The sequence below is a fragment of the Melospiza melodia genome, chromosome 1 (genome assembly GCF_035770615.1).
Source record: "Melospiza melodia melodia isolate bMelMel2 chromosome 1, bMelMel2.pri, whole genome shotgun sequence".
Lineage (NCBI taxonomy): Eukaryota > Metazoa > Chordata > Aves > Passeriformes > Passerellidae > Melospiza > Melospiza melodia.
The window spans coordinates 156,201,432-156,228,773 of record NC_086194.1 but is presented as its reverse complement, the minus strand read 5'-3'; the positions used below and the strand labels follow the sequence as shown (position 1 = coordinate 156,228,773).

General features: G+C 36.8%; 1 protein-coding gene across 3 annotated transcripts in view; it reads right to left on the bottom strand.

The window, feature by feature from the left end:
• Positions 1-345: 345 nt before the first annotated feature.
• The window catches only part of TAF2 (TATA-box binding protein associated factor 2), a 60,232-nt gene continuing 33,235 nt past the window's right edge, over positions 346-27,342 (bottom strand). For 2 of the 3 annotated variants that reach the window (XM_063173130.1, XM_063173120.1), the window contains exons 18-26: positions 26,873-26,983; positions 25,365-25,558; positions 24,656-24,795; positions 19,308-19,377; positions 17,693-17,802; positions 15,138-15,367; positions 12,426-12,578; positions 11,907-12,012; positions 346-1,968 (exon numbers count right to left, since the gene is read on the bottom strand). In XM_063173130.1, coding sequence (XP_063029200.1) covers positions 1,703-1,968; positions 11,907-12,012; positions 12,426-12,578; positions 15,138-15,367; positions 17,693-17,802; positions 19,308-19,377; positions 24,656-24,795; positions 25,365-25,558; positions 26,873-26,983 — 1,380 coding nt within the window. In that variant the 3' untranslated portion in view covers positions 346-1,702. The remainder of the gene's footprint in view (positions 1,969-11,906; positions 12,013-12,425; positions 12,579-15,137; positions 15,368-17,692; positions 17,803-19,307; positions 19,378-24,655; positions 24,796-25,364; positions 25,559-26,872; positions 26,984-27,342) is intronic. The other variant, XM_063173140.1, reaches the window with a different exon arrangement.

Sequence of the window (27,342 nt, the reverse complement as noted above, 5' to 3'; positions counted from 1 at the left end):
CCAGCACCTCATCCAGCCCATGCTTAGGTGTTCCTCTTGCACCTTCAGCTCACCTAAGCTCCAGGAGCTCGCAGTTACTGATAAAAGGAAACCCAGGAGGGCTTTCCCTGACCTGGCAAAGCAAATCAAGAGAGGCTGCAGGGCTGCCCAGGCCTGTTGTGTCTGAATCCAGCCCAAATGGGTTCCAAGGGCAATTATTAGCACAACTATCTGTGCACTATTAAAAGGATGTGGTGTTTGAATAACAAAGTAAGTATGTGCATATTACAAAGTACCTGAGCCTATCATCTTTCTAGCCTACAGATAACTTTTTATTCCAAGAACTACAGGATTCACCAGCAGGTATAGAATACAAAAGTATTTATTAACTTTCATGAAACAGAATATGGCTTAAAAAAGTCTTATTACGTCCCTCTTGAACTTTCTCTCTTTCTCTAAGAAGGAGAATCAGTCTCTCATGAAAATTTGTGAAAATTGATAAAAAAATATTTAACCCAAATACAATCATCTTATAGAATGCTATGTGAACTCTGGGCAACAGAAGCTAACCAGTACATGGAAATAAAAACACTGCCTCTACACATATAAAGAGAAGAGATAAAAAGTAGCAGAGATTATTTATCTCTATTATTAAAACTTTTTTAAAATTAAGTTTTTAAATAAAACACTTCCTAGGTGTAAACAGTACACTGCATAAAACACAGCTAAAGAAATTTAAATGCATCCATCATTTCAATTCCCAGACCTAGTTAAATCTGACATATTTCTCCTGTGGATTCCTGAGCTGATCTTGCTTTCGAACAAACCACCTGTCAGGAGGAAGAAATATGTATTTTTCAATATTTTAATTTTTAAACTTTTAAGAATCTTTAAAATTTTAGCAAGCATCTTTCAAAAACATATTCCAATGTAAGCTTAAAGAAAAAAATCCTGCCTCTGTCAAAATAATTCGCAAACTTTATTGGATTTTTAAAAGCCTAATTACAGGACAAAACATGCATTATGCATTTTGCTAAAATTCCAAAAACAATTGCAGAATTTAATCATATTAAAAGGCTCATATCCATAATAAATACCACCAGCTTAAAAGCAGCCTGAAATTTTTCATGAGTTTTAGTATCAGACAAATGCAAATGTTCTACATACTGTTGTTCTTTTAGAAGTCTGACATTACGTTGCAATGGTTAAAGCAAGAAACAGGTCAGCTGAAGACTAAAGAAAATCCCTGTCTTTTGAGGAGACCTACACTTAGTCATACAATACTGCTCTGGAAACAGGCTGTCACCAAAGGCTTGGCAATTGGCTTCTGCTCAAAACATACTCTGCTTCTAACATTCTTCAAAGTATTAAACCATAATTGATTCTGGCAATACACATGGTAAGCGTGATGTGCAGGGGGTTGTCAGTGGACATGGGGCCCTTACATAAAGGGCTGTTTTCTTTGTTTAAAATGGAAAAAAGAGTGGGAGGTGTGGAGAACAGTGAAATACAAAATGAGTCAGAATCATAAACCATATTTTTTGAATCAGATTTCAACAACCACACATGCAAAAAGAAGGCTTCAAAGGTGGCAGAGCTTCTGAATTGCTAAGACAATTCACATGTTCTTAGTTCCATAAAAAAAGATAGAAGCTATAGTTATGTACATCCTTCTAACCACTCCAAGAGTATTTCAAGTTGAACTCCAGAGAAGCCATCGGTATCAGTCAGAAAGTGATGGGGAACGGATTGATCGTGCACTGGCTGGACTGTTAGAGAAAACAAAAGGATCCTTTTCCTTTTCTTTAGTATCATGTTTATGTTTATGTTTATGCTTATGCTTGTGTTTCTTCTTCTTTTTCTTGTGCTCATGGTGGTGATGGTGATGGTGGTCGCTGTGTTTTGAGGAGTTGGACTCTTTGCTGAACACAGAGAGTGGAGCTGCTGAGACAGGGTGCATGTTTATCTCCCCTGAAGATTGTTCCTTACCTGAAAGAATGGATTCAGTGGGATTAGCAAATGTTTAACCTGCATTGTTTCCAAACATAAGGAATTCTGAAGCATTAGATAAAACCTACATTATCATTTAAACATAAAACCACGGAATCTGTTACAATGCTTGTACCATTTAGCTTCAGAGAAGGTTCTGAACATTCCATTCAAGTTCTCACACTGCTGACAATTTTTAGAGATGGTCCTTATTTCCTCAATAGCATAAAAGTGTCCCAGACAACTGGGAACTGTAAAGAGCTCTAAGAAACTTTAAGTCATACTAGCTTCCTGAAATTCACTTCTAAATAGAGTAGGAAGGCCACTGAATAATGCAAATATAATTGCTTGTGAAAATTCTCATATAAAGTGCTAAGACTGGCATAATAAAGTGCATTTTTGGGATGTGAACTCTTTTTAGTTGGGAGGTAAAGCTCCCTGCAAGAACATACAAACCTTTTGATAGTGGAAAACTAAACTGATTTTTCTAAAAATTGCCTCTTGCAACCAATTTAGCTTATTTCAAGATCATGCAAGTGTTTTTTTCTTAAACACAACCAAATCCCAATAAAGATAATGATACCATCTTTATCACTATATATTTCACAAGTAGACTAGAACTAGTTATATCCTGAGCAAGCCTGGTATCTGAACCTGAGGAAGGAGATATGATCCATGACATCTCAATTCAGGAATGACTTTTTCATTCTCTTTGGTTAATTTAATATTTCATTATTTCAGACAGCCTACAATAGCTCCAATAGTAGAGATTACAGGGCATTACTCTAAGGATACCTTTGTTGAAGAGTGGAAACACTTGGAAGGTAGGAATACTCAGATTGCTTTATTCAGAAATTGAATCAGATCACTCACATTGCAAGGATGCTTTAACAACTCCATAAATGTAGAAAAGCACCAGCAGACTTTTGAAGGCAGCTAATCCTCTAAGTATTACTTACAACAGATTTTCTTCATTACTACTTTAAATATGGGGCTTTCTCCCATCCAGTTTTTGGTGAAAATATCCCAATTAAATAACAAGAAATTATGTTATTTGATGTTCCTGTGCAGTTATCTTTTTCTGTATATTTGAAAACACATTTATTTCCCAGTACATCTTTTTGTTGGTTGGTTGTGTAACTCTAAAGGCAAGAATGATTTGTCTGTGGTAATGATTCCTGGAAGTCTAAAAAGACAGCTCCCTGTACTATGACAAGCAAGTATTGAGAACAATTTCCATGCAATCTTTCCATCCTCACCTGAAAGACTGAAGACTGATTCAATCCTGCATATATATATGAAAAACTCTAGATTTTCCTATATATGTGCATACATATATGTACAGCTGTTCTGGATTTTGTTTGTTTATAAATACGTCTGGGAAAAACAAAATCTACATCTATATGAAGTGTTTAGAAGTCAGAATAGAAACAGAATTTTTCTTTTTTTTTCAGTGAGGATAGTTAATAACTTACTACAGGACATGGTGGAATTTCTACTGCTTGAAGTCTTAAGCAGCAAAATGATGTCTTTCTAGAAATATGTTTGGTCTTAACCAGAAGAGAGGAATATGGCGCAATATAAAATTCTGTTGAGGTTATGAAGGAGGCTAGTTTGAAGTACAATAGTTTTGTATAAACTTGAAATATATATCTCTAATATAAAGCTATTTTTAAAGGCTTTAAATTTTATTTAATCAGAACTAAGCAGCAGTAAGCTCATGTTACCAATGCAAAAATTTATTGTTGGAACTCACAACTTTACTTTTTTATGTATCTTATGGCAGGTAGAGGAGATGCACACCAATTTCAATTTCCACTTGCTGACTTTAATGCATTTCTACTACCACTTTTTTTACATTGTCTGGTGCTATTCTCAACAATGAAGACAAGTGTGCAAGTATACTGCATTTGATGCAAAAAGGTACAAGACTGCTTTACTATGTAACTATTTCCAATTCTATTTTTAAAAGGAATTCCTCCCATATCTAAATCTATCCCCATAACCTGGACTCCTTTCTCTAAACATCCACTGTTTAGACAACTTTATTTAGCAGCTGCAAGAATACAAAACCAGCCATTAAACAGATGACACAATGGTGAAAAAAGAAGTATATCTGGCTCAGGGCATTAGAAAAGGAAAGGGTGGAGGTTGTATCTCAGAAAGCCAAAGCAGGCAGTATTTGATACTGTTAAAATAAGCTGCAGTAGTTACAGGTGAACTGTGGCAGTGACACAAACAGAGCTCCCAGAAACACAGAAATAAAGGTCTTGGCAAAAAGCCTGAAGACCACTGGTTGGTTGTATGGAAAATGTACAAAAGATGACCTAAAGTCCTGAAAACATTCTCATATGTTCTCAAGTTACAGGCACATGATACATTAATATACACATGGCAAAATCAAACCAACTTCAAATAGAAGAAAAAACCCACACAACATGACACAAACTCTTAAAACTTCTAAGCTCCATTAATTCCAAATTGTGGAGTTATTTTTGTATGGAAACTAAACCTGTAAGTCTAGACACTACAGTTGTAACAACCTCAAACTGAAGCTAAGCCTCTGAACTAAAAAAAAATTAACCAGAACTGGTATAAAAACACTGGTTAAAATCTGCAGGGATGATGTAGCAGTAGTGTCAAGTGAAGATGGAGGATGCAACCAAACAGACTTTCCTGACTCTGTTACATGACCTGCCACTTGTGCTAATTTCCCGCAGTTTACTAAACTTCCAGCTCTGCTAAGGCAACACTGTATTATCACCTCATTACTTATTTTAGGCGTGTTATTCAAGAAATCTGTTTGTTAAAGCATTTAAACACCAGTGACTGGTGTAAGTGAGGGAGCAAATACAACAGTAGTTGAAACTATCAGGACCAAAGGGTGGTGGTGACCACCTAGAGAGGCAAGATGATCTTCAGGAAAGGGAGAAATGAGATCCAACTGCAACTCAAGGGCTACTGACACTTAGGGAGGCAGTAAACATTGGTAATATGGAAAAGACATCAGTAAGAAATGAAAGAATGACATTACAAAAATCTGCTTCTACTGAGCCAGCAACAGGAGTACACACACCATTTCTTCAGAGAGCCACAATAGTGACACTAGTCTCTTGGGTTTTTAAATGCAAAAATAAAAGCTATCCAGAAAATTTCCTCCTACTGTTAAAGAGTGCTTTGAAACCAAGAATCAAATATATCGATCCTGGATGATGGCTCCAAAAGACTGGTCACAAACTACTAAACTCAGTTGTATGCCAAAATGGACAGACCTATAAAAGCTCTATCAAAAATGTTACAGATCTCCATGCGTAAAATTCAGTGTTGAATCTACAGAACCTTTTTTTCTTCCTACTTAAAGCCTATGCCAGGAACATGACAAGTGTAGTTAAGGAAAATAAGACTAAATAGAAATTGCCTCACAGGGAAGTATAATCATCCTTTTATCAACAGGGGAAGAAGGACTGATGCAAAGAGGCACAGAGCACTCCCTCTTCCTGCAGGGAACCCACTTCTTCCTGGCACAGAGAGCACGACTGAAACCCGGGTTTCACAAAACACACAAACACAAAATAAGTGGAGTGGAGGGCAAGCCCAGGAGCTCCTTCTGAAGTGGTTAGTAGCATTCCTTGGAAGAAAATGCACATACATGTGTCTGTCCACATGGATCTCCTGTTTAGGATGTGGAAAGGCCAATGTAATTGTTGGGTTTGTGGTGTTCCAGCTAGCTGGGTAGGTGCTTAAAATTAGACAGGATTATGATACTATAGGGGAAAGATCAGAATATTTGTGTACCATTTGCCCCAGGGACAAATACAAATGCTGTAGATGTTGTGAGAGAGAATAAAATATGAAAACACAGATCTTGTAAATTAAAGGGATTTGGATCCTGATAAGCATTAAAGTAACATTTGCTGTCATAATACAAATTGGTGTCAGATAATTCTAATACCCTGTTCACTTAAGTTTTAGTGCTCATTGGTGCATTAGCACTGAACTATACTGTTGGGTAGAGTGTTTCACCTATTTTTCCCATATTTTATTTTTGAACTTTTACAGTATGAAAACCTGTAACTTGAGACTTTAACATGCCAACAGGCTTCTGTGAGATGTTTCATATGGTCCCTCCTATGCTTCTGATTTTGTGTGAAGAGAGTGGGATGCCACAAACTTACAGCCTCTGTTTCTTTGCATGGCCAATAAACGTAAGCTGGCTGATACAGGATTTTTACAAATTGACACTTGTTTGAAATCCCATTTGCACCCTAATTTACTGAAACATCAGAGAGGGAGAAGACAAGTTCACAAATCATAGCAAAGTCTGAAGCCCTTGGTCCTGAGGACAGGCTGGTGCTGCAGCACCTGACAAGGACAGGCTCTGGGAAGAGGGGGAGGTTGATACAAGTGCAGAAACACTTCATGTGTCTCCCTCAGAAGCCAAAGAAAGCTCACCAATGAGAAAGGTAATGCACTCTCTTTGCAGAGCAGCTGACGTGCATCTCTGACTAGCATTTTCTCTAAAGAGAAAACATTCAGAAAATGGAAAATACCATAAAAACAGTTTCAAAATGACCCTGTTTTTCCTTATTTCTTCTTTTCTTTTTAGTGTTACTCTGGAAACATCCAAGACACACTATTTTTTAATTTAATGCTGTGTTTATGCATCTGTTGAACCACCAACAAAGTACATAGAAAAAGTTACCAAGCATAAATGATTTCAGGTTTCCAGAATGCCATGTCCTGTAATTAGTCTAAAGCACCAGAATTTTCAAATTATACATCTCTGAAAAGGGTTATCAATTTTCTCTCTAGAAAAGTGCTCTTTTAAGGTCCATGGGACAAAAATTAAAGTTTGAGGGTGAAAAACAAAGGTCTAGTTAAAAAAACAAAACCAGCCAAAAGGTTTTCTGAAGATATGGTAAACAAATCAGTTAATTTGGAACCAACATAAACATTTTAACTAGTTAAAATTTACAGATTAATTTGACTTCAATTTTTTAGTGGGATTTAAAACCAGATAGACAATTTCTTATACCTATACCACAGATAAAACTAAAGTATTGTATAGACAAGTTGGTGTTTTAACTAAAATGCAGTTTTTACTGGTAAAAAGTTTACTTTTCTCATCTGACTTTCATTTAACAACTATATTGCCTTAGACTAAAATAATATCTTAAATGAGGTGTTACTTTTACTACATTTATTTTAGTATTCTGGAACTTTCTAGTGAAATCCCTGTTTTTGAAAGAAAGAACATCTAAATCAGGAAGCCAATTCAGAATACTTTGTGTTCCTCTATCAGTTTCAGGTAGTTCACTTGAAAACTTGCTAGCCTTACTCATCCACTAGATTTGAGAGTGATTAGTTGTTTTCTCAGAGACATAGCTACAGTATTATGTTTTTTTCATTAAATCATGGAGTTGCCACACTGCAGCCACATACTGATGCAATTCTCATTTCTGTTGTCACTATCTGTAGGGTTTGTTTATATTAAATCTGCTTTTTTTAGAGTAAATCACTGGAAAACACCATTCCTTGTGAAGTGTACTATTAACCACATACTACTTTAGTGAGACAAATTTATCTAAAACCTCAAAGCCTATGAGCTACCACTTTGGAAGCAGTTATATCTTGAGTAATAAAGTGTAACAGATACTGTATTAATACTATATGTTATGAAAAGGTATTCTATCAGAACAGTTGTAACAACATTTACCTCCTTAGAATGTAAAGCAAAAAGCCATCATTGTCAGTGGTGCCCTCAAATCCAAGAAGTGTTCATTTATGTATTTGTCTGTGTGCTGATGTTTTCAGAGCACTTTTTGGCAGAGAGCCACTAAAGGGTGGACTCTGAGGTACTGGTGCACTCTCAGCTAACTGCAGAGGACTGGGCTTCTCACACAGCTTGGACTGAATTCCTGTTTACTCCTGCATCCAAACTCCAGGTGCAGTGATTTGCACCCCAGGCTTGGATCTGCTGCTGTAAAAGTACTGTTTAAACATAATAACTACAGTAGTTTACACTTTACTGCAGCATATGCAGTATATCCAGTTTCAAAATGTTTCAGAAAAAAGTCAATCCAGATAAACTATAATTGCCTGAAAGTGCAGTAACTGTGATAAACAAGACCACAATCTGATCAACATTATGACTGTGGTCTAGACCTCCAAAGTTTCATCTACTCAGTAAACAGAGCAACCACAAAGTCAGCAGCACCAATTTCCAATTTGACTATCCCAGAAAACTGCAAAGGATTTAACAGAATGGCCAAGGAATCTGTTTGAACTGAGTCTGAATGCTCAGGATGTCCTCAAAGCTCACTGCCCCTGAATGTCATCAGAAAAAGAATGCCAGTGCACTAAGACAACATCACTGTATCTCATTTTTCTTTCATTTGCAGAAATAAAGAGAGAATTGGATGCTGCTTTTTATCAACTTTCAAACCATCAAAACTAGTCGGAAAAAGTTCATTTAAGTGTTCATCAGTGATGAGCTATAATGACATGTCACTGGCAGATCATCCAGCCTACAGCCAGGCATTTATTTTTGAAGCAGAAAAGACTAGGCCAATCAATAACCACTGACAGATACAGCAGAACCTTTTAAAGGTTACTTCTGACATACTGTACTTTCAGATGAGTGAAATATTAAAGAAGTGTACCTTTATCTGATTTCACTGAAGTCAACAAAGCAAGACAAGTCACCTTGCAGCCTGAGAGATCAAATCTGTTGCTTACAGAAAATCTCATCTTGAAAGTCTTTTATCTTAAGATTTAAGTGAAGGGAGTGTTCCTAATATTCTTGATGATTAATAGCGAATAAAATCTGTTCTCACATTAGAAATGTAACCTTGCAGAGCCTTGGAGGTTCAAAGGAGGCTACCAAGTTTCCAGCCCTAAGGGCAGATAAGTAATCATCACAACAGCATTCTTTAAACAATTCACAACTAATGTTTTGTTTGTTTTAATAGTTTCTTGATAAAATTATTAGATTCCCCTATAACTGCCAGAGTCCACAGTTTTACTATCATAGTTAGGATGCTTTAGTAGGATTTAAACCAATTATTTTCTGTATGAACTGGGACAGGCGTTGTAATTATAACACTGAAACCTGTAATCCAGCACGTGTTGTATTAGAAAACTTTTTGTTATTGTCTCAGCCTTAACTTTTCACATCCATGGGTAGAACCATGCAAAAACATTCTCACCCTCACTCCCCCAACCCTGACTTTTAAAGGAAAATATTTTCCTGTTAGGGGGGTTACATCAACTTGACCAAATCCAAATGATCATTTGGGGTGGTCTGGGAAATGGAAAAAAACAATAACACAACAATCCAGCAAAAAACCACAGATACTACAGGACCCAACGTGAACTTCCTCCTGGCAGCTGCTTTTCACATGCTGTGCTCAGCTGATGACCTAACACCTCATGTGACACGTGGGGACAGAGCCCACAGCTGGGGGAGGAGCACTGTGGGCAGACTAAGAGCTCACTCCTTCCAAGGAGTCAGAACTGAGGCAGATTTACTAACAAGACACTGAGACCATTTCAGAGCCTCCTATCAATCTGTTTCACAATAATCACTCCCTGAAATGCACCCATCCTCCATCACTGCTGTAAAACCTCACAGGCCCTGGGATTCCTTTGTAAAACAGAACACTCCTATGTGTGAACAATTTTATTTATGTATGCTTTTATTCTTCCCCATCTGTTTCTTCTCAGCAGTATACCATTTCCTAAAGATTGAACTAGCTTTATATACTCAGTCTGTAAAGCATATATCTCTGCTTCTAAGAAAAATGCCATGAATAAGAAACAGGTGAAATTTTAGAAGCAAAAAATATGTGAAGTGGAACTGTTTCTAACCACACAAACAAAAATAAAAAGAATAAAATAATCTGAAGTGTTTCAAAACAATGTTTTTCAAAGGCTTACTATTTAAAATGAATTCTGGTGCAAAACCTGGCATTTGTCTCATTATTACCTATCAAAGAAAATGCACCCGAGTGTGCTGAATGTGTAAACAACAGAGGTGAGAAGGTCATTCAGGACACAAGTGAGACTTGAAGTAGCTTGTGTCTGCTGAGAGTCTATATAAGCACCAGTTAAGTGGCCACTGCTCCACTCTTGGTCAGACTTTACCCTTCCTGACCCCCAGCACAAACTCAACCCACAACAGTCCTGGAGCACAGAGCTGGTGCACAGAGGGTCCCCTAAGTCCCATTTGTGATGGATTTGGCAGACTTTTGTTTATGACTTTATATTCCATAGAGTGTGTAAATCTAGTGAAAAATTTGTTCCAAAATATCATGTAAGAGTTATAGATACTAATCCTCAGCAGATCAGCTTTGCACTTGCATGCCCTGGATGCTTTATTCTGTGCCACAACAGAAAATTTGATGGTTGATAACACTGAGAACAAAACTCAAAGCAGCTCTGAGAAGTTTAAACTAAAGCTTTGCAGATATAGGCTCCTAAGTTCATGAGAGTAACCTATATGCAACCTGCCCCTTTACCCTGTTGAAATTAGTAAAAAAGCTGTGGGTTTTGCTACTCTAGATACCTAACAGCAAAGCTGTCCTGGTGGAGTTGGCTGTAGGCACATGTCATTAACTAAAGGCCATCTGGAATCCAGAAACTAGACCTCCCTGTGTTTTAATGTCCCCATATGACCTTAATTTCTTAGCTGAGAAGTGACAGGAGTAACCTTTTATTAAAAAAAATAAAAATCTAAAGAAAGAAATAAACTCCCTTAGTGGCTAGAGCATCTGCCAAGGAAGGAAAAACGTTATGCCCAAGGCTCATAACGGGGTATGAGCCTCCAGCTTCTGCACCACTGGCACCAAGGCACCAACCTCAGCAGGATCCTCAGGGCAGCAGCTCCCACCAGCCCTTCTCTTAAATGGGGCCACTAAACTGCCTGGTCACAGGGAAAGCAGGTAAGGTCACCTGTCAGCATAGCTCAGGACCTAGGGCAACTCAAGATGGAACCAACATTCCAGATCCTGCTGCTAAGGTCTGTTTCTGTTTTACACTGGGCAGTCACTGGATAAAAACAGAAAAACAACCAAGAGGGTAATTACTCTGAAATCTAAACACAAAAACTTCACTTTTACACAATACAGTACTGCAACCTTAAAATCTTGTTCTGAATCTGTATGGAAGATCCCTCAAAATGCTTGGTACATTGTCACATGACCTCAGCTTTGCTCCACTGGCACATTCTGGAACTGAACTTCAGACACATTGTTAAAACATTTTGAGAAAATGAGACAAACCACCAATTTTTTTGGCTACAGACAGAGAAACAAAAAAGGTGGAAGTTCAACCTGTTTTAAAGTTTCTAAGAAACACTATGACTTAAGAATAATTTTGTCAAGTATTGTATAAAAAAAGATACTAAGAGAAGCAATTAAAGAAAGTAAGGGCTTGAAATGAAACAATTTCACTCACAGATGCAATCCTTTCAACTTTGGAAAGCCCTTCTAAATATCTTTGACATTTGCCAATGTTAAGGTATAAATCATTAATATTTGAGAGGTTTTTTTATCTGAGGACTCTTTCTATTTTTTTAATCTTCAAAATTGTAATTTTTTAAATGACAACAATTTCAAAACAAGTTTTACCTAATTACTTATGGGATTCTAATTAAACTTGGTGCTGTTCTATTCATTCCTTAGCTTTTCACTTTCATCAGCATGATTTATACTTGTCTTACTTAGATATGTGTAAAAATACATATGTATACACTTCTCTGTGCATCTACTGAAACCTAAAGAAATATTCTTATGCACCCTTTCTGCAGTTCCTGGAATTCCAGTAACATTTAACACTTACCAACACTGTAAGTATGAAAATAAGCAGTAGCAAAAAACACCACACAAGTGAAGTAGTTAAAAAAAACACAACCACCTTGCCTATAAAGTTACTCATACCTGGTGTGGATGGTCTCTCCAGCATATTCAAATGATGGTAAATGAAGGCTTGGCTGTCATGAACTGTGTCCATATCAATTTCCTCTTCCTCTTGAGAGTTTGAGAACTAAGACATCAGGAAAAAAAATAAGCAGATGCTAATAATTCATAAAAACATTACTAAGCAGAATTTAATGTATTTTATTTTTGAGGTAAACTGGGGGTGAGAGGGAAAGGAAGTGATATCTACCACTGCAAAAGAATAAAAATTCAGTAAAATTAAAAAGGGTCAGTGTCTTTCCTTCTTTCTAATTTACTGTGAAGCTGTGTGAACAAGAGCACTATCTGTCAACTTTAGCTCTTGCCAGCCAATAAAGAATCTGATAGGAAATGATTTTGCCAAAGCAAGCAAAACAACTGCTGTACATATATACACAGCAAGCCTTTTGTTTCAACACAGCTTCAAGGGAAGCCAGCAGACGCCATTGCTGTTATTCTGAACACCCTACACATTGTGCAAGTTGAATTTCCATTTCTTACTCTGATTTTGAGTTTGACTTTACTGTCTTCATTCTTCTCTAGTATTTGCCCTGGCTCCAATGGAGACCCGAGTGGCATATCAGCCTTCCTCTTCACCCCCTGCTGATGACCAGAAATGCTGGATGCTGTTTCCTTAATAAGATGATCATCCTCCTGAAGCAGCATTAAAAGACCAAAATTAGAAGATAGCAAGATCCATGTTTCAGAGAAAGCGACCTGATACCTGAAAAATCTTCTGAGTAAAGTGGGTGATTTGAACAAAGTTTTCTCTGTAGTTCTGGCAAGAAGTATTTTCTAAAATCCTGTATGGATTTGTGCCAACCACTCCTACAAACATAGTTTCTCTTTAGTTCTATCCCTGCTCCCTCTGCATATCTAGCATTGGCATCTTTTCTGTCGCTTCCCACAATCATGGTACTGTTGGTGTGCAACAACATTTGCTGCCTCTGAATAGCCTGTCTATAAATCTGTGCCTTGCAGACTCTCCTCAGGACAAATCTCAGCTGAAAAACTGTGATAGCCTCTGATCTACACATGGGATTTAGCTAAATCTTCTTTTAGTTTGTTTTAAAAGCTAAAGCTTACTTTACTTAGTACAAATCATGAGTACTTATAATTTTTTCTTTATTTTTCTACAATATTTATTAAAAAAGAATAAAACTGTTTTGTAAATTACTGCTTAGATTATAAAAAGAGCAAGGTCAAAGAAGTAGAAAAATAGGAGAGTCCTAAGTTACACATATAGTAATGAAAATAGGAGATAGGTGTTTCAAGAAATCCAACAGACTAAATTTAAAAGGTAAAATAAAGCATCCACAGAAGCAAACATAATTAAAAGCTCACTAAAAAGTATAACAGGCATAGATACCATACACTCTAAAGGGCATATACTGTTCCCCTGAACTGCTCTTCTTCTATCCTACAAAGGGCACTCGAGCCCCAAAACTCTTGCCCTGAACAATTCAAGCTCCATTTTATGAAGTGGGTAACTTCAATCATCCTCAGCAGCTTCAGTGGCACTACTCTATCAGTACTGATTTTAACACATTTATGCTCTCAGTGTATGTCTAGTTTAAAGAATCTAGTTAATCTGATAAATTTTATCACCTGTTTACTCTTATTTCCCTTCAAATATGCATTTCCCTTTTTCATGCCTATTACTTTGTCCAAGGCACTGCTATCGTGAAACACTTCTAGATTAACTTTGTCTGATGCAAGAGGCAGTCTTTGTTTTACACTACTGGAAAATCAGTTCCTTGAATTTTGGGGAAGTTACAGTGAAAATGGTAACCTTAAGGTAAGGGGTAGGAAAATGAAGATGAGGAATAGGAGAAGATACAAGGGATGAAATACAAACTGAGGCTTATACCAGTGCTGTATTTCCACACCAGTGCAAACCAGTACACTGCTAAATGAAGCAGCCTCATCCATACACAGTTCTCTCCTGGGGTGTCACAAGCATTTTTACAACTATGTGACAAACTGGCTCAGGAAACTCAAATATCTGTTCATAAAAAGGTACAGTTCAACCAGATCCTCCCTGATCCAGCTCACTGTTGCAGCAACCACTACTATGCTAGCACAAGGGAGAGGAAAGTTTAGGAAAAAAAGAAGAAGAAATCTTTTGTTAGTCTAGTTGCAAAAAAAGTTTGGGTGTTCATTAAACTGCAGCCTAAAAATCTGCCAACAAAATGCCTCCTGCTATTTAATTCTAATGATTAGGTGCAGCAAATTAGGACTTACAACAAGCTCTGTAAATATGCAGGACAAGTTTAACAATATCTGACTCTACCAGCATTTTCTCCCCCTGCTGGAAAGGGCTTGCAGGGTACTGTTAATTAGTACTCTCAGCATACTTTTCAATAAAAACTATTTAGACATTAACTATTATAAAGTAAGAGTAAACCATCCTATTCAAAAGGGTGGAAAGAGTTTCAAACATGCTAATCACATGCTGGTTTTGAAACTTAAAAAAAATTCACTTATTTCCATGTCTGTTGATTTTTTTTCCCCCCCCTCACAATTAAATTTGTCCAACAAAAAATACTTGGTCTTGCAGCAGTGGCAGCTATTCTTGAGGAAAGTATGACCTTAACAGTTCATAAAAATTTATTTTCTAACTATGCAATGGAATATGTGTTAGGACTGAAGCCTCCAAATCCAGAAAGATACCAAACTGTATGTATTCTTCAGAATTTGTATGTATTACAAATCCTTCAGAGCACAATACCAAAGTTCAATGCAGATATGTTAAAATTTCAACTTTCACATCACCTTAAGTTGTTTAAAATGAGGAGTATCCATGTATTTTAAGATGCAATAGATTTACTGATAAAAGGCTTTGTTTTGGAAAACTGGATAACTTGCCTATAAGAAACAGTCTCATGAAAAAAGCTTTCATCACAGCATCAAACATTTCTGTGAATCATATCTCATAAGCAATATATAAAGTTTCATAAAGAACAGAAATGATGAGACTAGAAAAAAAAACCAAGTAAAAAGCTTGCATACGCAATGCAAAACAGTTAAAAAATGTATAAAAAGTCATGGTACACCACCAGCTTTTCAAGAGGACAGAATAAAGAGCAATGAGGTCAGAAGGTAGCTTAGGTAAAGCATGAGAGGCTTGAACACAATACAAAATTAAATCATCAACCCATGCAAGAACTCAGAGCCAGCTGAATAGGATGGATGCAGATGTTTTGTGCTTACGGTGTTCTGAAATCCTACTGACTGCCCGTGATTGTTAGAACTGATCACAGGCTCCTGGTTATTTGCAACTGATTCAGGGATAATTGTTGGATTGAGTACAGCCTTCTTTTCTTTCAGGTTAAGAACAAGTCCAAGCTCTGGTAATGGTAAACAGGAAGGTCTGCTGAGGCCAAAGAGTGTGAAATAGAGGTCCACAGCACCACATCGTAATCTCCAGTCATGTGAAGTTCCTAAAATACAAAAGAGATTGTTAATACAGAGATAAAATCTCCTCCTCTCCCACAAATATAACAGTTTAAGTAATCCAGGCCCACCAGAGTATGGCATTTTCTGTGCTTAAGATACACTTCCTTCATTATTCCTGCCTCTTATTAGCTCTTACTTGCTTTCTTTGTAAACTTTCCTGTTTTAAAGGAAGGCTTTAAGTTTCCTGAGTTCCAAGTTAGACAGGTTTAGTAGACCAAGACTGGAAAAGTAAATGCTATAATAACATAATGAAAAATAGAAGAAAAATAACCACACCCATATGCCTTTATTTTTCAAGCTGCACTCTTTAAGTTTTTTTTACTGGACAAGTAAATAGAAGACTTTGTTACCAAACTGGCTTCCTGTATCAATGGATTTGCAGATATTCCATAAATCTGGAATATCCACAAATATTTGTGGATATTATTATACTGTATTATATTATTTCCAATATTTCTGGATATTCCACAAAATATAGTAAGAGCTTTAAGCATGACTAAGATTTTTACTCTCTGGAAACTGCACTAATAAGAGAAATGCACAAGCATGCTTTTTAACATCATTACTACGTCATGAGCTTCACTGAATACTCAATACTTTAATCTGTATTCATACTCAAAGTATGTATTCTTACTGCATAAAGAAATGCTTTATTTTTTTATTATTTTTCAGTACAAACTGTGTACTGCTTTAATATCTTCATAGACAAATGGTCTAAGCACGTTTGGCACCAATCACAACAGAAAGACATTTAACATCTGGTGCAGTGCTGCAAATACAGCAGTTCTGGTGTTAACTCAGCCCAGCTCTTGACTGATTGCAAGTTTATTGAACATATTGTTCCCTAGCAGGAATTGAACTATATCTGGTAAACAAGACACAGATGTGCCAACTGCCATATTAATGTGGCTGTGCAAGACTTAGCACAAAATAAAATTACAAGATCTATCCCTGTAAATAGTAGTTTTATAGGGCCAAAATAGTGTTTGGAGTAAGCTTAGCTTGCCCTTACCAGAGCAAATCACCTTACAAATTACCAGCTACACATACCCAGTTACAAATGAAAGCAACATGAATATTAATCTGGACATTTTTAATATTAAAATACTCCCCAGAGAATGACACATTCAAAAATATTAATTGTAGAACTATTATGATATTATCAATTTAATTCAGATTTACACAGAAAAAACCCCATTACATATATCAATCAGAGTCTGTTCTCCATTACATGTGCTTATGCTAAATGAAAGCAACTCATGATTCTAGAATCATGCACCTTTAAACCTGGCTGCTAGCTTGTCACATCTCAACAATTTTTCTCAAGGCACCCTGAAATGCCACAGTTATCCCTTACAGAAAATTAACTGAAACATTATGTCATCTTGAGGCATAGAAATTTAGGTGCTTAAAGCCCCATGAACCTTAATAAGCATGTATACCCTATTTGTTACTTGCAAAAAGAAGTAATGCTTGTAACACTGCACACACTCTTCTCTCATGAAAAAGCAAAAACAAATTCTCTGATGGGAACATCAAAATTGTTTATTTTCTGTGTCTGACACTTGGCAATTCCTATGAAACTGAACTACTAGTAGTTTCTCCACTTCAACCCCTGGAGTGCAGCTGTAAACTTTTAAACAGAATATAATGACACACAGAGAACAGAAAGCCTGCAATGACCTAAAAAAGCTACATAAATGTTTATATGTAATCTGTGTGGAAATGTGCCAAATGTTAAAGGGCAGTTTGTCAGGACTGGATAAAACTGCTTCTGTAATGAAGAACAGTCAATGGTAAAGATGCAAGCCCTTCTCTCACTAGGATCATTTGTAATCTCACAGGGCAAATTGAGTTTTAGGTCTATAATGCACTTCTAAAAATCTCATTTAAATTATCTGTATCAATGCTGTCCTCTCATATTCTCTGAGAGTTTAGAAAAAGAGGACAAAAAGAGACCATCTAATGTAAAGCAAACTCTAAGCGTAACACAGACACTGTTATCTGAGGAAACACTTGCTTTGTACAATTTTGAACACTCCAAGTATGATTCTGTGCAGAAGGACGTCAAAGCACACTACATCAGTAACCAGAAGAATTAAAAACAAGGTTTGGTAGCCTATGTCACTAAGAGTGTTCTGGAAGTACATAGATGATATTCAGCTTCTGAGACTGGATTTTCAATTTCTGACTACTGAAACTAAGAGAGCTCTTGGCATATTCTGCAGCAAGTTTTTAATACTTCTTTCAAAAAACCTCACAATAAAAGTCTAACACAACAAAACCACTAACAAATCGAAAACCCTAACCTGAATTCATCAGTTTCCAAAGCTGATCAACCAAAGCTTCATTACATAAAGGGGACTCCATATTCTTGGTGAAAGGTGGATTCTTAGTCAGCATATCCAAAATCTTATGCCTGAAAGAAGCACAAAAATAATCTTTATTAAATCCAAAAGAAAAACCCTAAGGATACAAAGTCTGTTCAGTTTCCAATATTCTTACAAACTTATTAAACTTACAGGATTACTTCCAAATTTTTAACCAATGTTTTATGCCTTCTTTCTTCTTCCTTCTGTCCACAATAAGCATTAGACACACATTCACCATCAGCAGTATAACTCAGAGATAAAAAGTAAGGTGCAAAGCAGCAGGATGTTTTTACACATAACTGTTAACAGTTGTAGGCTACATTAAGCTCTTCTATTTAGTCATGATCATTTTTTGCACATTAACTTGGAAGTTTACCAAGAAGATGTAACACTGGCAAATAAACTGCTTACATACTGATATCAAAGAGCTTTTAAATTAGTGTAAATGTTTATGACTGATACAAAATGGCAGGCCCAAAACCAGTGACTTGCACGCTTTCCTGGAAACAAACAATGCCATCTCTTATGTTACTTTGGTTACTGAAGATCCCGAACTTACCATGCTGCTTACAGTATTTACAGACTGAGCTGAAAGGAGATACATTTTTCTTTCTTCAAACCTGGCCTTGAAAACATTTAATGAATTCTTTGTTTCATTACTTATAGCCAGCTTTCACCTTGCAGTCTGACACATTTGGAACAGAAGACTCTTGCAGATACTTTTTTTTTTTGCATTTTCTTTTAGAAGAGGCTAAAATATTGCACTCAATTCAAAATTTAAACTCCTCTTTAAAAGGATACAAATAAAATTACATCTCCTTCTTAAACTGAAGCTAAATCTGTATTTATTTCCATTAACAAGAATGACAGAAATGAAATAGAACAACCTTGCAGCTATGGTATTTTAAGTAATCACCTATAAAAAGAGAGTAAAAGTAATATTATTTAACTTTGAAACTCAGTATTTCAATGCTAGTAATAACAATAAAGTGTTGGGAAAAAACAATTATTATGAACCTTGGTGTTCACAGGTTTGTAATAAACGTGGTTGGCTGAAATACCCAACCACTCATGTGAAAATGAAGTTGAAACAAGAAATACTAGAAATTTCACCACATTTTTCACATGATCCTTTCACCCCATCTACAGTCTGATAATTGTTTTACACCCCTTGGTGTCCAAATATTGTGTGCACTATGTCTCAGCCTCTGTCTTTTCTAAATATCATGAAGAACTTTTTTGCCATATGCAACATCATATTTATACTCTTTATTTATGATCAGGAAAGAATCTCTAACTTCAGACTTCTGTCACAAGGTAGAACAAAAAAGACAAAAATAACATAATGCAGAATAAGAACAGAACATACTAATTTTTGAGATGTGAACTGTTGAAACATCTAAACATGTTTAAATTAATGTAAAATAACAGGAAGGAAAAACAGTTTTGAGAAGAAGCACTTAAGGATCTGATCTATTCTAGTGATTCCAGGTGAAGAATTTATTTAATAGCCTCAGCATTAGTAAAAAAAACTGTCTCTTTATTAACTCACCTTATGTAGGGTACAGGATCATTTTGAACCATTGAGAGCAGCCACTGTAATTCTTCATAGCTCCTATCAACTGCAAAGCAAAATAAAACAAAATGCCTAGTAATATATATAAACTGGAAGGATTTCGATGAAGACAATCATGAGTTTGTGAATTAGCACATAAAGAGCATGAATCATTGCAACTAAAGAGGAATTCCACTAATTACAGAGTAAATTCAAAGTAAAAACTGTCTTACTTTACATGGAAATATGAACATTTACAAAACTCTTACATGCTTCAGTGGTTCAATACCAATCAATTTGACTATTTGCATGAGCATTGATTGGGAAAATCAGAGTAAAGGCTGATCTAGATATTGTGTGCTTCCTAAAATGAACACATTCTAATATCCTTTCAAGAATCAGAAGCATAACATCTTCTGCAGAGAATATGCAATTCTCATACACAGGAATCTGTGAAAGATTACTATCTTTACATAGGACAGAAGGAGGACTACTACAGGGATTATATAAAACTGCAATCATGCTCCCCTCATTAGCCTTCATTAGTTTTACAAATCATTATACTTTGCAGCTAAAATGGATTTTGAAACCTATCAGCACATGCTTGTAGAAAATTGGAAACAAAGTCAGCTTCTTAGTTTGAAATCTAACTTATATTACAAAATTTCTTTGATTATCAGAGTAATATTGCAGAATAGGAAACTACACAGGAAATCATCATCACTCATTACACAAAACAAGAAAGAATTTTTATTGTGATCTTTTTGTCAGGTGCATAACTGTAAAGATTTTTACAGCAGCATTCTCTTCTCATTTTCTCAAAACAATGAAGACAGTGTATTAATCATTACTGAATAGAGAGGTCCAAAACCATTTCTATTGCTTTCCATCTTGTGGTCCTAGCAATACATTTCTTTCTCCCCCTAGCTAATTGTCTTTTTAGCTCTAAATGCCTAAGTTCAAATTTTCTTCCTTATTTTGGATTGTTTTCAGCCAACAATTTAAAAATATATCTTGTTTAGTCCAATTAATTCTAATACCTATTATTTTTTTGTTATTTCACTACAGTAAGTTGCTTTTAACAGAAGAGGCATTTGTTTGTAATATAAGAACCAGCACTTCATTCTATTATAAGTTTTAAAAATGCTTTGGACAACTAGAACATAAGACCCCTTTCTGGGCTAGGAGAATCAACTACATTAAAATATTGCTTAGAGGATGGCTGGAGAGTCTTTTGCAGGCCACTTGCAAGCCAGCCCTGCTCTTCCCAGCCAAAACAAAGCTGGTTACACTGGTGAGGCTCCACTAAGCCCTGTTTAGAGGCAGAATGTACCCTGTGTGTAGCTCCCACAGTGCACTGCTCAGAGCATGGCCACACAGTTCTGGATGATGCCAGAGCAAATCTGTATCCATACACATCAGAACTACAATCTCAGATTTGCCTTAAAAACTAGAAACCTTTGAAAAACTATGCAGAGAACATACTTTTAAGGGACTAGTGACTTCCTGTGCTCAGCTCAATGCACAGCTGCTCTTTCTGGCTTGGGAGAGAAGGCAGCTAGAACACTGCAAACAAAAGTTGTTTTGCATGAAACAAAAATAGTACTTTATTACCACATAGCAACGAATTGCAACACTGCAAACATGAAGTCACACTCATTAGGAAAATGTAATTATTTTGACTAACAAAATGGATTTTAAAATGCTTTTTAATTAGAAAATGAAAAGTCTGGGAGATTAATCCTTTAGGCTGATTGTGCTGGATAACAAAACCAGGTAATCACACTTTTGTGATTAAAAAAAAGTGTTTTAAACTTATTTCTGCTAGAAATTAAGTAAATCTTCCCTGCTATTTGCCTTATAGTGTAAACTAAGCCTTCTAGGCTTCCAAAGCTTTGCTACTAATGCATTTGACCTGCTCTTCAAATTTATATAGGAACTATGAAACAATGTGGACAGCAATGACAAATTAAACCTGACCTCAGGCAGAACAAATCTTATTAGCCAGAAGAACCATATACTAGGCCTGGTTTGGAGACCTCACAAGATCATCTGCTCTGGCCTTCCATGGGGAAGGGAGCCTAGATGTGATTATCTAGCACTCTGCCCAACTGCATCTTGAAAATCTCCAGCAACAGTGACTCCACTACATCCATGGTGAAGCTGTGCCACTGACTGATCGCTCTCACTGCAAAAAAATCTCTTCTTGTATCAAGATGAAACATCTCTTGGTGCAACTTGTACTTGTTAATCTTTCTTTCCATGTGGAGGAGACAGACACTCCATCCACTTTGCAGCTGCATTCTAAGTACTGGAATATTGTGATGAAGCCCCCCTAAGCCTTCTCTTACCCAGGGAGAAAAGAGGTAACTCTGTCACTCCTCCCACACAGAGCAGGTCCTGCACCCCTCTGATAATCTCCATGGCTCCTTTCTGGACCCTCTGCAGTCTGCCCACAACTTTCCTGAATTGTGAGGGCTGCAGCTATACACACTGCTTGAAGTGCAGACTGAGTACAAAGTAGAGTGGGATGATGACATCTTGGTCTCGTTACTATTGCCCCTGCAGAGGCAGCCCAGGATCTATCTGCTGCAGCCACACACTGCTGACTCGTGGGCAGCTTCTCATCCACCAAGACCCCCAGGTCCCTTTCAGTGATGCTGCATCCCAAGCACAGGTCCTGGCCTGTTCTGGGCTCTTTGGTTATGCTGTCCCAGGTGCAGGACCTTGCACTTGTTTAACTTCATCCAGCTCTTGCTCTCCTGCTCTCCAGCCTGTCTAGGTCTCTCTGTGAGATGTCTCTCCCTTCTGACACGTCCACCTTGCCACCAGCATTCTCATCAATAAACCTGGTGAGGCTGCTTTCAGTGCTGTTCTCCACATAATTTCTGAAGATGCTCCCTGGGGGACCCATTTGTGACAGACTGCTAGCCTGAGTAAAAGCCACTGATCACCACCCTCTGAGTGTGGACCATGATCTGAATTCTTACCCACTGCACTGACCACCCATCCTGTCTGTAGCTTGCCAGTTTGTGTAGGAGAAGGCTGTGGGAAAAGCAACATGTGTAGATTTTCATACTTCTGGTAGATATAAACACATGTGATTCCTTTCTGAAACAAAAATCCCCTTGTGATTTTTTTTTCAAATTACAAGCAGTGTTGTCTCAGTTCTCAATTGCAGCAGATATCTTTGACACTGAACATTAACATCCATCAAATTTGATAATGGTTATTTATTTAGAATAGTTTGTTATCTCTTCTAAGTATGCAACTGCCTTGTTCTATACAACTAACTATTAATGGTAATATAGCCTCTCACAAGTTAACTTTAAAAAGTTAATAACCTCTGTCCACTTCAAGCCACTTCAGATAAACTGTCCAAGGCCTTGTATGCTGCCTCAAGCATTTTAAAAAGTTACCATTTCTCAAAAAACCCCTTGCTATTAATGGCAAAGAAAACAAGTTATTCAGTTCCATGAAGAAATTACTTCTTTTCAAGTAACTCAAAAAAAGGTAGTGTTATTCCTACTCTGAAAGTTCCACCCAGAAAACACAGACTTTCCTTTTTATGGAAATTACAAAATCTGTCAGCTTCCTTTACAAGAACTGTTAAAAGCCAGCTTTGGCACAAGCAACAGGCATTGACAGCTGCTGGTCTGCATCCAGTGTGAACTGGAAACCAGGTAACTGGGAACAGCAAGAATCAGATCTCTTGGCAATAGAGGGCCAATCATTTCTCCTACCAAAGCCAGGTTTAGGGCTCTGCAAGACAAGCACTGCTAATTTCTCTATAGCTAAAGGAAGAAGTCAGTTAGCACACTGAGTTTCTGGATCATCCCTCCACCAAAAACCCACCAGTCTTACAGCAGGAGCAGGAGCTCCTGTGCTCAGTACTGGAAGCTTGTATTTGAAAAATGACTGATGACCAGCTAGATAGCAGGCTGTGTGGTGAATTGCAGTAACTTTATAGAAGGTAGATTTTTGCATCTGCTACCTCTGCATCAGAAAAAAAAGCTGTTAGCAAGGTGCAAGGCAGTTAGGTACAGCAGTAGTCTAGTCTGTCGTTATCAGATCTCAGTGAGCTCAGTCAAAAACTGTTCAGCTCAACCACTGATTTCAAGTAATCTACTACTTTTCACCATTCAAGTTTTAGCTTCCTGTAGGTTTCAAGCAACTTACCCTATTGTCTTGCTTATATAACACCCCGTTTGATCAGCTGTTTTAAATATGTAATTTATTACTTTGTAGTACAAACACTTCCTTATTCGAGCCAGTTATTAACTATAGATATCATCCATAGAAGGTCAAGAATTTAATGAGAAAACATTATTTCTATCAGTTTGTCTTTCCACAAGGGGGGATGAATTAGTGAGGAGATTCTTCTAAAGGAAAAGAGCTGATGAGTAAGCAATTAGCCCACCAGAGAGAGATATGCACAGCACCAGCACAGCACTGAATTCTAGCAGCGTATCACTCACAGGATCACCAGTGGATTAAGGATACAGAGTGTCTGGTGGATTACAGGAGGGAGCCTGCTGGGTGCACAGCCTCCCTCACAGTTATCAGCTGTTTGGAATGACAGCCTGCTTTCAGTCTGTGACTGGATGCCTGAGTTTCACCGAATGCATTCACTCAAAGATTCCAATTGCCTTAAAACCTCCCACTGCTTATCTACTTTGAGAAGTCTAAATTAACTTTAACCCTAAATTAACTGTATGTAATGCAAATCACTGAAGCTGTAATTTCTAACTACCATTAGAAATCTGTCAGGAGTGTGTATAAACTACAGATCATTTAAGAAACTGTCCTGGGATTTTTTTTTCTTGGACCTGCAATAGTCAACCAGGATTAAGGTAATATTAAAAGAATGCATCTCACAAACGTAAGCTACGCATAAGGAATGGCAAAACAGAATCAGCAAAAATATCTCTACAATAATCTAAGTTTCTAAAATTTATAACCACAAAATGCATGCAAAAAGCACAATTAAGATATCAGGAAAAAGGTAAAGCAAAATCAGTGACTTTGACTAGCAATTATGGCTGAAATCAACTAAATCAAAGTCACTGGAGTGTTAAAGACAAATTACCAAATCCCCTTACTGCCATCATTATTTCAAAACATTGGTATCTGATTCAATTTGCAAAGCACTGAGAAACAATACTCAGCACATCTTCACAACAGTCGTACCTGCTGGGACAAAACAGTAATAGAAACCTCAGTTTCTTATTAATATACCTATGGTGTCTTAATGGTGGACACTATTTCAACCTAATATTAATGAGGTAAGCATTACATTTGTATGAGAATTGTTACAAAATGTCAAAGTACTTGGAAGGAAGTACCTTTTGTATAATCAACAACAGCCTCCAGCGCCGCTATCCGGACGTCGATGAAGTGCCCGTACTCTGCGTACGACTTGAAGAGAGCAGGGTCACTTGGGACGTGGCCATTCTTCTGAAGCACCCGAATGGCTTTTAAACAGCTGGAAATGGTAGCAGAATAAAATACACATCAGCTTTATGGAATATCAGCCAAGAAAAATAAAATTACTTTCTTCCAAATCAAGAACTGCAAATCTTCTGAATTATGTTATCCACATTAACATGATGAACATGTTACAATTTCTTTCACAGCATTAACACACAGCTCTTATTATCTCTGAATTAGGCAGAAACACAAACAAAATTTTCCATTCTGTCAAATCCATTGATTGGTTTCAGTACAGCCACAATAACTTAGAGAAAACACAGCTCAGATGATGTTGCATGCCCTACAGTTATTGTTACAAGGCAAAACTTTCACAAATACTCTTCTTAAAGAGGCATGGGATGATCAAATTATGACTGCTACAAAAGATCTACAAACACTACACTGACAAAAACTAATGCTGAAAAGTAAAGCAATTAAGACAAACTTATTATCAAGCATTATCAGCTTTTGAAACTTGAAAGGAATTTGACATTTAAGATTAAGACATACAAGCTAAAATCTCAAAAGCTAACTACAGAAAGGTACATAAAACCCAAGAAAAGCAATGTCATTAAACCATACCTGACTGTGATAGTATGTCTGTAACTGGGAAGAAGCTTCTCCATATTCAGAAAACGGGTAATTTCCTCAAGAATAAGTCGCACATCAGGATTTAAGTTATCCAATGTTCGAACTTCATTGTTCACACTGACTGCAGGAGTCACAGAGTTGGCTAGGGCATCAATCAACTCAGCACGGTAGTAGTTGTCTGAAAACTACATAAAACCGATATTTAACGTAAGAAAATATAAAAATATATATCTTTTCAAAGCTAAGAAATGTTTAAGCCCTGTTACAGAACAGATCTTAAAATCAAGACCATGGGAGAAACTGCATAAGAAAGGAAAACAGGAAAAAAAGGTCCTGAAAATCATACTATTAATCCAGCCAGCAACTTCATGAGCCTCTGAAGCAAACGAGTAAGCTCACTGGTGCTTAGTGAAAAAAAAAAATCTTTCTTCTTCCTTCACCCTTCTTACCTGGGCTCATAGTTTCACCCTTTCCATTATGCTGTCTTTTGCATCTGTTGGTTGTGTTAATAAGCAGCAAAACATATAAAATTTTAAAAAATCAGAAAGAAGTACTAGCTTTGAGTATTAGTTACTTTAACCTAAAGAAACCCAACATCTGTCAGATCCAGCAGTAGATGTTAAACATGTGTAGAAGGGACACATGGAAAGGTGAGGCTGAGATGTCAGCACATGTCACCCTTTTATGTGACTACTGATGCCTGCATTCATATGTCCAACTCTCTACCTCTCTCCATCCATCATCCTTATTTCAGTAACAAGCAGCACGTGTCTTGTTACAGTATGTGTTCTACACACACAAAAAAATGAAGTTTAAGACACATTAGACTGGTTCCACTTCACTTTGAATACTTATTGGGAAGATTATGCTAGGCTCCTAGCTACAGAGATGGAATTCTGTATCATCTCAGGATCTTAAAGGTCCTCTAATCATCCTTCAGAAGCGATCTGTTTGGGAAGGAACTTGGGGTGACAACATTTCCAACTCAGATGGTTCAGTTTAGTGATGGAACAACATAAACCTGTGGTTCACCTGTTATTTAAGCAGATGAAGACAACCTAGTTTTGTGAGCTAGAAATGATACTCAGAACACAGAATTCTAGAGTCCTGTATAGTGTTAAAAAAGATTATTTCCTTTCCTTGCTCTTTCAAATACTCCTCTCAAGGTAAATAAACATCAAAAAACTAGTGCTGAACTTCTCATGTTACATTTTCTCCAAACACTTGGGTCTTTGAATGAAAAAGAGTAAAGCAAGAAAAGTATGTGCGCAAAGGAAGACAAGCATTAACAACAAGCACACAGAGCTTTGAAACATCCAAGAAGTGCTGCCATAGAGATGTCAGCTACAGAACATTCTCTAACATTTACCACATCACCTTTTCATCAACTCTGAGCTAGGTATTTGCAGTAGTGGCATCAAAGATCATGCAGTGTACTAACTAAAACTTTTTTCACCAAAAGAAAATCAGTGAGAGATTAAAATAAACACTGTCTTTACCTTATTCTTCCTGTTATCGTTATACTTGATCAAATCCAAAATAAACATTAAAACCTCCTTAGGACAAAGGTTGTGAACATCTCTCAGAAGGGCCATGGCAACAGGCATAGTCTGTGTAATAAAATTAATTAATATCACTCTTTACATTATTGAAATGATAGTTACACCCTGAAAAGAGGTACATCCTGAAAATCAGCAATTAACAAATTTACAATAGCAGGTGTATGAAAAGCTGTATTTACATAATTTTTGACAGTAAGACCATGTACTTTATAATTTTCAGATCAAAAAAAGTACGTAGTTATTGCTCAGTACTTAGTCACAATACAGACATTTAAAAAACATGTACATCCAAAAAACAGACTCTCAAGTCAAGACATTATCAAAAAGGTATCAAATGAAAAACAAGAAGACACAGAAAATTGTGATGGAATTTGAGATAGACACTGAATTTTAGAGTTTTCATGTGA